Source organism: Phaenicophaeus curvirostris, chromosome 12 (assembly GCF_032191515.1).
Source record: "Phaenicophaeus curvirostris isolate KB17595 chromosome 12, BPBGC_Pcur_1.0, whole genome shotgun sequence".
NCBI classification, from domain to species: domain Eukaryota; kingdom Metazoa; phylum Chordata; class Aves; order Cuculiformes; family Cuculidae; genus Phaenicophaeus; species Phaenicophaeus curvirostris.
Genome location: NC_091403.1, coordinates 8264313 through 8276544, shown reverse-complemented (window position 1 = coordinate 8276544; position 12232 = coordinate 8264313). Strand labels below are relative to the sequence as shown.

At 43.7% G+C, this 12232-nt stretch overlaps 1 protein-coding gene across 1 annotated transcript in view; it reads right to left on the bottom strand.

The window, feature by feature from the left end:
* Positions 1-5486: 5486 nt before the first annotated feature.
* Positions 5487-12232, bottom strand: part of CTXND1 (cortexin domain containing 1) — a 33695-nt gene continuing 26949 nt past the window's right edge. Inside the window, exons 2-3 of the mRNA XM_069866737.1 lie at positions 10634-10811; positions 5487-6230 (exon numbers count right to left, since the gene is read on the bottom strand). Coding sequence (XP_069722838.1) covers positions 5997-6176 — 180 coding nt within the window. The 5' untranslated portion in view covers positions 6177-6230; positions 10634-10811 and the 3' untranslated portion in view covers positions 5487-5996. The remainder of the gene's footprint in view (positions 6231-10633; positions 10812-12232) is intronic.

Here is a 12232-nt window from a genome sequence, read left to right as displayed (position 1 = left end):
CTTTTCACCTTCAGGAAAAGGCAGTGGGCCTTGTTTGGGTGGGCATTCGGGAGAAAGGGGGCCCATAGCCAGGTTGCCATCACGCAACTCATAGAATCATAGAATAACCAGGTTGGAAGAGACCCACCAGATCATCAAGTCCAACCATTCCTATCAAAAACTCAGCGAGCCCAGAGCCACCAGCACTGCTGACCCTGCGTCAAGGGGCAAATGAAGGCTACATCTATACTACAACGTGCAGTGCTGTCCTCAAAATAGCATTACTTTTGCCCAGGACTAGGAGCTCCACGGTCACAGCTGCACCCACTGCCTGGGGAGGCAGCAGTTTCCAACACAAACTCTGGAAAACACCCAAGTGCTCTTGGGGCCTTCCTCTTGCTCCACCTCCACCGGGGCAGCTGTGACCACTTTGCACCCCTGGCCTTTAAACTGAAGGTCATGGAGCTCCCCTTGGGTTTGTGGGGGAAGCTGAATGGAAGATTTTATCTTGCTAGCAACCTGGCTTCCAGCAAAAATGAAAATAATAATAACAAAAAAATTGATCTGTTGTAGCACTAATTTTGTGATCTGGGTGTAGGAGAAGAGAGTCCTCCTTGGGTCTTCAGAGGCCTGGAAGAATCATATAACTTTCTGCTGCGTCAGCCACCTGGAGACCTCAGCTGGAGTCATGCAGTGTTGTGTGAGAAGACCCGCTGTGCTCCTGACTGGAGGAAAGAGAGATGGAAACCACAGCTCTTATGTTTGCTTGGAGTATCCTTCTTGCTGGCTGGGTGTTTCATCTCCAGCGGAGATCAACAGTTCCACGCAGTGACCTGTGCTGGAGTGCAGTGATCCTGGGTGTAAGTAAAGCCAATATTGGATGAAAGGTCTTGGGGGGATGTGGGGACAGCTTTTCTGTGATATTGCCTTGTCGCGGGGTGGTCATACATGTAATGACTCGTACTGCCCGGTAATACTTCATATGGTTTTGTTATTGTGCTGGTAAGAAAACAAAGGGTGGCAAGTGTTTGATACCATTTGAGGTGCTTTTTCTTATAGATCAAAGCACCGTCTGATTGGTTTGTAATGGAAAAGCTGGGTATAATTTATAATAGCACTGCTGGTATAATTAAATGTCAAAAAAAAGCACGGACTAAAACCCTGAAGCATATTTTAGAATTTAAAGGGAGCAATGGGTTTTCTGTGTGGAATGTTGTCATTTTTCAGCAAAAAATAGTTTTCTACAGAGATTATAATTAGAAATGGATGCAATGTCATGGAGAAAAAAAATCAGTTTTGATTAAAATGTTCAGGTTAGCAGTATTCCTAATTTCTTCATTAATCAGGCAGTAATAACTCAAAGTAAAATTGCTCTTTCAGTAGTCATTTTGCTTCAAGATAGTGATTTTGTTAAGAGGAACAGAGCTGGCAGGTGATATTAATACTGGTTTTGGCTGTGAGTGGTAAAGCAGGATATTTGATTTATCAGGCTTGATTGCTACCTCTGTTCAGGGTGCACATGCAGTTGCAGGTTAGTGCGAAAGAAAGAGATAATTTCTGAAAACTTAAAATTGATTGTAGGTTGTGGAAGTACATGAGGGGCATGCTGAAGTACTGGCACTGTGCTACCCCATACAAATTCACTGTGAGCTCTTCATCCTTCTCACAACCCCTCATTCCTAAGAACATCTTCACATCAATGCTGTCTTTGTTGCGCGTGTTTGGTTTTCCATGAAGTTTTAATTATAGACCTATGCTTTATAAGTTTTACTCGATTTGCTCTGTATTATCTAATTGGCAGCTGTAAAAGAGCTGGGGAAGACACAGCTAATTTTAAAGGAAAAGGCTACAGGAGTAAAGTTCCTGGTGATAGCCGCGTGCCTGTTGGGTCAGCTTGTAGGTTGACACCTTTATCGATGAACTTTAAGGGACCGGTTGGGGGTTGAAATTGCAGGGCGAGTTTCCTGTTCCCCTCCTTGCTGTGTGGTGCATCCCAGACAGACGTGCTTCAGGGTGGAGGACGTGTAGATGGCAGCTCCGCTGCCCTGAGGATTGATGGACTCCCCGAGCTGCTGTGTCCCAGGACCCTGCTGCAGTGGTGGCTCTGGGCTTTGCCTTGGGGTGGTGGGTGCTCAACTCTGCTGCCTGCTTGCTCTTACCAGGCATTTCATTTGTTCTGCAGAATCAATACAGCTGCTGCTCAAGAAATCCAATTAGTCTTAAGTATAAAATATGTTACAAAAACCCCTTTCCCTATGGCTTCAGCACACTTAATGCAATTTTAATACATTTTTGATTTGTTTCTGAATTCCCTTCAGGAGCTGCCTGGCCAAGGCCCAGAACAAAATGCAAAGCTTTGTAACCAAGTGTATCATTCAACAATTCCCAGCACCATTGTGGATTGAATTGAACCCTCAGAATAAATGCGAACTGGAATATCAAGCTGCGTATTGCTTTAAAAATGTATGTGAGAAGCAGTTCCCCCCAGTGAGCAAGAGGGAGTAGTGGTCAAAGGGTATCAACTATTTCTAACAAAACCAGTTTTCTAAAAAATAAAAAAGTGCAAATGCAAAACAACTCGGTGCTCTTCCTGACCAGGTGAATAACCTGTAATAGTCACTTTGGAGGGACTTGCCTGCCAGCAGAGCCACAGGAATGCTTGGAGCTCCAGCAGTTCTGTCCTGAGCTCCTGAGTGTCTGTGATGATGTTGCTACATAGGGAGCAGTCTTCTACTATCACTCCCACCCCACAAGGAGGGTGGTCAGGGATGTGTATCTTTCTTGTAAATCATATTGTTGTGTTATGGGAGGTTTTTATGTGATCCTGGGAACTAGAAGCAAACCACAACAGAGACGACAAGAAGACTTTCCATGTTGAAGCCGTTTATTGCATTAGATAAATATATTTGCAACAAGTTTGAATTATTTCCTCTGAGTGCAATCGCTGGTAATATGGTATAATGATTAAAAAAAAGAAACCCAAAATTAGCAGAGGCACTTGTTGCATGCAGCTGAAATTACTACCAAGCCCAGCGATGCAGCTCCTGCTGTAACACGTCTTCCACTGGCCATGAGCACAGCTTGGCTGCCAGCGCTCACGGGGTCGGCGTCACGTGGGAGCTGCAATGACGAACCTTGGATGGGCAAGTCCCAGCTCTGAATGCAAGGAGGATAAAATTTCTGCTTTTGGCATGATGTTTAATATTGCTTTTGGTTAGAGTGTTGAGGTTGTGTTATTGTAACCAGTGGTGGAAGACAGAAGTTAGAATAATTTGTATTATCCATATAAAACAATTGCATTGACTTTTACAATCACGTGAAAGGATTGTACGTGAATATGCAGATGTTTATGGAGACCTTTTTTTGCCAGCAGAAGGATGGATTTGATGGGCCATGCCAGGAAGATAAGTACCTTGTTCTTAGAAAATAGAGCCACTGATAGGAGGTCTTTACTGTAAGAAGCTTCAGGGAAATCCATAAAATGGTTTATACAGCTGGACAAACAGAGAAAAGAGAAGTGGAAAACACTCTTGTAAAGCAAACTTGTTAAATTGCTTTCCCAGCATTTGTAACCCTTTATTCTCACACAGGCTTAGCCTCCTGCAAGACCCTGGTCTCTGTGTAGGCTGGAAGCCTGCTCAGAGGCTTAAACTTAAGCACGTGTGCAAGCTCTTAGCTGAACAGGAGCTTATCAGTGATGTATGACAAAGCCAGGGAGTTCTGAGTGCAGATAAACATTGAATGGAGTATTGATGTTGGGGAGAGTGATGACAAGCTCTGGTCTTGCTCTGCATCAGCTGTGAACACAGCCAGGTGACTAGCAAACCAAAAGTCTCTAGCCTGGAAATATTTTTTTGGGGGGCTTTTTTTAGTCTGTAAGTAGCCCCACTAGTGTTGAGGTGGGGTACAAGATTTGCTGACAAAAAATGCTAAGTTTTACCTCGGGGAACAGAAGTGTTCACCTTGGAGCTAGGGCATCCCTTCCTATAGCACAGATACACACACTCGTGAATGACAGAGACCAAGGCTCAAAGCATGGTGAACGTTTACACTCATGCTTGAAAATGTCCTGTTACTGGTGACTAACCAGCTCGTAGAAACTGAGGCTAAATAACAGCCTGGTGAGCAATCTGCAGTGGGTGACTGACGCAGCAGAGGTTTCTTGGTAAAGAACAACAATCTGTTACCAATCTTTGAATCTCCTGCCTCCTGAATGGGATCTCCAACAGCAGAGACTAGCAAAATTTATGTAGTACAGAAGATCCATGCAAAAATCTCAGTGTACTTCTGTGGAATATGTAAGAAAGCCAGGTGCTGGTTGGCTTGACTCAAAATACTACCATCTTAATGAAAGAATAAGTGGTGGTTTGGATAAGTCCTGTGCCCGGGGAAAACTTCCCCTGCTGTATAGCGAGATTTCCCCTAGTAGTTTCACAAACAAGAACTGTAAATCGATACTTTAAATCTGTATCCCAATCTAAGTGCTTTCTGGTATTAAAAGACTGACAAAGCAATGTTTAGACAAGTTAATATTGTACCCATTTCACTGACGAATAGACTGAGGCATGTAAAGAAGTGACTTGTGTGATCATCAGATGAATCTCTCTGAGCTGAGGATTGTAACCTACAAAATCGACATCCCAATTCCTTCTCCCAAACCTACGTGTCAGGTAGGATGGTAAGGAAGAGGAGAAATAATGAAACATGCTTCTTGCACATTGTGCTTTTAATTCTTTTCCACTCGCGATGTTGTGGTTTCAGTACCTACTTCTGATTGAATCCCTTAAGCTAAATGTCAGGGGAATAAAAGGCAGCTGTGAGCAGAGCTTAGAATTTGGGGAACAGAGGACATCAGAATCTCTCAAATCCCACTCTTCAAAAAGTAAATAATAAATTTCTAAAGCTTTCCTGTTCACTTCTGCCTTCGGGCATAATGGCTGTCTTAATGAACTGAAAGAAGGAAATGTACAGCTATCCACCTTACAAATTTGTGGGAAAATCCTTCTTTTAAAGGTGCTGAATTTCACCGAGGTAGAATGCATATTATTGTGTGTTACTGTAACTGTTACACTGAGAAGTCTGTCTGATTTGACAAAGCGAGGAGCAACGTCTCCTTGCTTATTGTCTTTGCCATGCTGTTTGTGCATCGTCCCACTGAGGTGTGTCTGAAACAAAAGGCTGATGAAGTTGCATGTGGAATCACTCTTTGAAAGCCACAGCAAGTTCATTCTGTGTAGTTAAAACTAGCAGTGTCCAACCTCTGCTCCATGGACTTCTGATGCCCACCAGGCTCATCGTGGCTGGTCTGACATACCTGGCTGATCCCTGGACTCACAGCAAATAACAGAATGCTTTGTGTTTGCATGAGTAGGATAGAGTGAGGTGATGGTACCAGGTCAACAGTAGACCATGACCCCCCTGGGAACTGTCAGAGTGTTTCTGTATCCTGATCACTGAAAATGACTGCAGCCTAGTAGGAAGCGTATATGCAAAACCAAGTGAGTTGAGAATAAGACTGCTCCTGTAACCCTACTTATCCAGGGATCCATTGGCTTCTCTACTTAGTGATGCTCTGGGATACAACATTATAAAATCTGTGTCTTTTTCAGAACACAACTACAATGACTGCAGAAGATATTTGAAGCAATCTATTTCCAGGAAAGACAAAATGCTTTTGTTGCTTTTCTGAATTCTGATGGTTACCCTGGATTTGTGGGAGATATTGAAGGGAGGACAAACTGTGCTAGACCATGAGTTATATCAGGAAAGGTCTTGTGCTGCTTGAGTTACAATGATAACTGTTTTCAGCAATATAAGGGTTGCTGCATAGTATTAAACTGTGCTGCCAGAATGGCTTGCTGATATTGTGATCCGCTGAGCAAGAATCATTTGCACTATGTGCTCTTAAAGATATTGCCATTGCCCTGCATATCTGAAAATGGCTCTGTGTGTGTTGGCCTTCCAGATAGGAAAAGGCCTCCTGGATCACAGCATTTTATGGCTCTAATGAAGTCCTCTCAGTCATCTAGATGCTGCTCCTCCCATGTAGACGTAGGGATGGCACTATAAGGGTCCATGATGACTTTTGCACAGCGAATAATCATCACGATCAAGAAGAGGCAGAGGAAGACGAAACATGCTAATGTCAGTCCCTTGTCCACATCAACGTACACAGGCTCTGGGGTTGGTCCCTCCATTGCTTATGCCACTCTTCATCTGGGTTTATAGTTACTCCTAACATCATCAACCACCTGCAAAATAAACACTGTGTCAGACACAAATGATTGCTGCTCCTGAACATGGGGAATTTTGGGGGCAGAACTGGAAACAGAAAAACTCTGTAATATAATCTTGTAGGGAAATAAGCCTGCTGGAAATGTCATAGCTTGGGTAACTGACATCTGTGGACAGGAGAAGTTTAATCTCCAACTTCATTTAGCCCATGAATCCTTCTTGCTAAAATATTAGAAAATAAAAGGAGATGTTAACAAAGAAAAGTGAAGCAGTGGTGAATGGATGCTCTTCACTTGCTACATCATCTCTCAAAAGAAGTACAGACACTGTTCTTGTCTCAGCATTTCCCAGTCATAAAATATTTCCTCTCCTCTCCTAGCATGAAAAGCAGACAAATGGCACAGCAGACTGTTTCTATCCCAATTTTCCTCTCTGTCCAAACATTCCCTGTCTCTCCCTGGCACAAAGCAAAGTGAAAATTATGCATACTTATTTTCCATAACATTTAATCTCTGATACTCATAGGTTCTCCAGGCGATAGAAGATTTTTTTAGGAGCAATACTATTTTTAAATAGATGTTTTATCACCCGGAGAGGTACAGATGATTATATGATTAGTACAATGATTATCTTATTCGATGCGGATATCTGCACAGCCAAAGGTCTCTTCTGACCTCATCACCTTAACCAAAACGAGTTCAGCAGAGATTGACTCCCTTCTGCCTCTGCAAGTTTGCCTCTGGATAGTTCATTACCTGCTAACACAAATTGTTTTCTTTGATGATGATGATGGAGAAGAACTACCCAGGCATGGGGGAAACTTTTCCTGACACCCACCTTTGGTTAAGGTAAGAGGTGGAAGCGTTGAGGGTTACTATTATAAAAAAAGCAGGAATATGGAATCACTTTTCAAAGAAAACCACAAAAAGTCATTCACATCAAATGCAGTAATCAATCTGAGAACCAATCTGGGCTTCAGTTGGAAAAGAGAAGAGGTGGGAAAGAGAATGTATTGAACCATAGGGAAAACTGGGTGAAACTTAGGTATGAAACAATCCAATTGCTCTCTATAACTGCATTAATACAATGAGGAAATCCCAGGTACAGATTTTATCTACACAGCCAATTTTGCCTGGTTACATTTCCAGTGAGCTGATGCTGCTGACAGTGGTATTTCAGTAGCAGATCACATCTGGCTGGAGCATCATGTTCTTGCAACATCATATTGTGCCAGCTGTGAGCGGGTGTCCCAGTGACTCAGGGTGAAGTTCAGAATCTTGTATTTTAAAAGTTCATAGTTCCTTGTCTGTCTCATAATTTACTCCTTTCCAAGTTGTTTAACAGTCTCACTGCCTCCTAGGTCCTACAAGGCAAGTATAAATCAGCTGGGCGCTCTATTTTAAGCACAAGGACAACAGATTCTTTTAATTTCCTGAAAGCACAGAAATTACTGTGACAGCCAGTCCTGCCGCAGGGAGATTAAAGAGAAGCTGATGACACAATTAATGAAACCAAGCAGATACTGTCTGTATTTAACAAACAGATCCTTAGGCTGGTCCAGCAAGTTTGGGCTCAAGAAATTGCTGAGGAATGGGTCAAGCTTGTAATGCTCACCTGGCCTGACTGGAAGTTTACTATTTCCAGAAGATTCTATTACCACCCTATTTCACTAGCTAAGATATAGGCATGTCACGGAAAGGATATGGCAGGCAGAAAGTTTTACCCAGAGTGAAAGCCTGTGGCATCTGAACTGTAAATTACACAGGAAATTACAGTGACAGGCTGAGTCTGAGTTTCAGATTTAGTTTGATCAGTTGTGCCAAAAAAGTCAGCATTTTCAGTGAGGGTATAATTTTTTTAAAAAAAAAGCTGTATCCTTGATGTTTTATAAACCATGCCTTCTCTCCTTCTGCTTCCCCCCTAAACTTGACAACATTTCTATGCTGTGACTACTATTCTGTTTTCTACTGTTCTATCATTAGCGATGGAGGGTGTCTTTCTTGGGGCTGGCCAGAAAGAATCCTAGAATCACCAAGTTGGAAAAGACCCACTGGATTATCGAGTCCAACCATTCCTATCAAATACTAAACCATGCCTCTCAGCACCTGGTGTTCCAAGTTGCCCTCCTTGCTCACAGCTTGACTGCTCACCTGGACCTGTCTGTGCACCAGTGTTGTCAGAAAGGGAAACCTCCTCTGCAGATCCAGCTTGTCAGAGCCACACCAGCATAATGCTCATGCTCATCTGAGTTGTGTTGCTGGATTAGGTGTCAGAAGGCATTTAGTAGCGTTCTGCGCTGTTAGTTATTGCGATTGCGTGTCAGCAGGCTTGGCCATGCCGAAACAGCTATTGGCACAGGACAGATCTAAGTGCTGGAATGGGGTTGTGTCCGAGGCAGTCGTCTCCAGATTAATTGACTATTGCTGGAACATACAGCTGGTTTAGATCAGGCATCTGTGGACCAGCAAGATTTGAAAGCAGCTATTTGCATAGGCTCACAGGAGTTGGTTCCTCCTGAGAAAGTCCAGCTCACTGCTTTTACCACGATTGTGCAGTTTGACTGTTGTTTCCTAAGAACCCTGTAGCACTGCTGCAGGTAGGAATCCACCTGTGGGTACACCAGTACACAGGGAGGGAATAAGCTTATTCCCACACGAATATCGAACGTGCCTTGCATCTCCCAGCACAGACAGTTGTGGCTACTGCACAGCAACGATGTGCTTACACACACGAGTGAGGGTGCAGTGATAACAAGCCACTCCTGCCTGTCTGCCAGGTACTTGTGGCGTTCAATCTCTGCAACAGCTAAACTTGTTCTGCTTATTTTCCAATTCCTTGCCCCATGCCTCAAGCTCTGCTTTCATTTCCTTGGTGCCCAGTGACACAGCCGGGCTTGGAGGGACTATGGAAGTGTTCTTACAGGTTGAAGCAGAGTCGGTGCATGCTGGAAGAGGCCCTGCCTGCACACCCTACCATCTACCTCAGCCATAGGGGGATGTGCTGTGCACATTACCAGAATAGTTTTGAAGGTCCCAGTTTGGCGTATGAAATCCACCAGTGCTACTGAATCTAACTCTTATTCTGCTACAGATTGGTTGGCTGGATGCTTTGCTCTTATTTACCAGCACAGGCAATGTTGATAACATATGTGTATGTGTGTGCAGGGAAAAAGATTAGCACAAACAATTATAAGGGGTCATGCTTGAATGATCAAGTTTTCTCTGAATAGCTGAATTGTCACAAATTACTTTTTTCCAGCTTTTTTTGTTGAAAACAAAATTTGGCTTAAACAAAGCCAACAGTGAAAGAAGAGCAATCCCTGGTTCAGATCATTAAGCAGTTTAGCAGTCTTGTGAATATGTGCTCTTCTGTAAATGCCCAGGTGTTTCAATACAATCTCTCCCTGTCTAATGGCTCTGAGAATAGATGGCACCCCAGGGAGCCTCTTAGAGGGCTGGAGGGTTGTCTGCTTCTCTGCATCTACATAGGACCACCAGAAACCCTGGTAGCCTGAAACAAGCCCAAAGCTTTTTCAGAAGCTCAGAGCCATATTTCGTTCTGTGGATGCAGTTTGGGAGCCTGGTGGTCAGACAGTGGCAAGCAGTAATAGTAATGGCATTTAAGAAATTGCTGTCTGTGCAGCTGCAACACCCCAGGGATGGAGCCGTGCTGACTTGCGGCAGGAAGTGTAATTCAGTACCAAAACTGATGCTCTGCACTTGGCACCCTATGACTTGTAAAAGCCCAGGACCAGGCAGCAGCTGCATCTCTTCGTGGGGTCATCATCACCTAGTTTTGATGCCCTGGTTCCACTGTCTCGTTCTTGTCTGACCGTTCACGCAGTCAGGAAGCCCAGTGGTCACGTGCAACACTGGTCAGGGACCCTGGACTGACAATAAAGAACTTGGGTACCTCAGTGAAAGGTCTGTCCTGAGCATTTGGTGTGTGCTCTGCTGTTTATTTTGCATTTCCCAGTGCTCTTTTCATGAGGGAGTGCCACAGAAGAGAGGATATATTCATTTTTTATGACCTTATGTACACAAGCAGAGGTATATTGGCATCCTCTTTAGTATACCAGCTCAGTTACAGACTATAAAACACTTCTGTTTACTGGTGTGGCAGAATTTCACAATCATTCTTACCTATACAAGATACTTTAAAATACATGGGGTTTCTTTCCAACCCTGACAATGGCACTGTCACTTTAAATATAAGGCAATAATGCACCTCAGATATTGTAGAGAGCTGGTCTAAGCCATACCAGCTCCTATGCTGGTTAATCACGTTTGTGCTCATTTCAATCCATAGGATATATTTCAAAATATTTTTTCCTTCTGCACTCCTTTCCCAAAATAATAGATGTGCAGGGAGGGGAGGGATGGGAAATTATGTGATTTCATATATGCAAGCAGATCCCTACCTTCCAGGCCTGGGTAGGAATCCTGTCACCTCCTGGCATAGCAGCATTGTGGAGTTAAAATCCCGACTGTAGTCATATTTTAAAAGTTTTGCTAGTCAGTGTGGCTTTAATGGCGTTCAGGCTCCACTCAGGTTCGCGTCCACCTGGACCTGGAAGCAGTTCTCCTCACCGGTGTGTTCTGGAAAAAACAATTCACGAGTGCTCATCACGCAGGATGTGGGCGTTACAGATTCATTAAGCGGTTGGGAATCACTCCAGTGACAGCCTGAGGCAATCAGATACAGCTATATGCAAGATGGATTTATTTATCAGACATTCCCTAGAAGAACATTTATGATACAAAGAGCAGTACTGGAGCCCAAAGCCAGAATAGCTTTATTTCTTCTTAAACAACTGAAAACCCCATTTTTAATCTGCAGTGAATGATCAACCAAGTCTGAATTGATGCTGTTCACAAGTCTGCATCTTTAGTTAGATTTTTTTTTTTTTTTCAGAAATGGCCAGAATTGAACTGAAATGTTTCAGTTGCTTAGACGAAACTATTTGATTGAAATGAATGACTAAAAAACTTTAATTATTTGGATTTCCTTCAGTCTGATTTGGAGTGATATTCTTTGTTGCATGCACACAAAATAATTCCAACAAGACTCTTAAAACTTGCTGGATGGCAAAACCATTTCCCCACTGAATTTTGCGAACTCGCTGAAGTTTCTTATGGCCCAGAGTCCAGACCACATTTATGCAGAGCTCCTCAAACTCTGCCCCAGCATCACAGTCAGATGTAAGATTAAGAAAATTTGTTTCTTTTCTTGGGGAACTTGATGTGTGATGAATTCCCATGCTTACAGCCCTAATTAGGCCAGAGAATGAGGGGTTAGACCTGGTATTCAAACATGTGTGATACCAGTAACCACAGTGGACAGTCCTGACTCCTGCTCAGCAGCATCACTCACCAACTCATAGAATGACTGCTTGAAACCTTCCTTTTGTTCATTGCTCCATGGTCATCGCCATGGACTGTAGCTATAACGCTGTGCAAACATCATAGAATCACCAGGTTGGGAGAGACCCACCGGATCATCGAGTCCAACCATTCCTATCAAACACTAAACCATGTCCCTCAGCGCCTCGTCCACCCATCCCTTAAACACCTCCAGGGAAGGTGACTCAATCTGTGGGCGTGGACCAAAATGACACAACCGTTCCACAGAACTTGTAGTCTAAGTGTGAAGAAACGGCAGTGTTTGCCTTGGTGAGTGCATGGTGAGACAAGTAATGGCTGAGGACCCAGCAGTCTGAGTACCAGGGGACAGTAAGGTTTACTTCGCAGACAGCCTCTTCGGGGCTCATCTTTATCTCTGAAGGGGATTTGGGTGCTGAGCAAGTGATAGATGCTAGAACAAGGACCAAAGGGAAGCGTGGATTGGTTTTTTGGTAATGGAGATGGTAGGAAGAGCTGGGGAGAGGCTGTTGTGGCCCTTGAAAGGGAATGTGGTTTGCATGTGTCTCTGGGAAGCTCCGAAGGGGCAGGAACTGATGTCTCCAGTACTATTTGGAGCAGTGGTCAGGTAAGACATTTGTCAAAATTGGGGAAGAGGA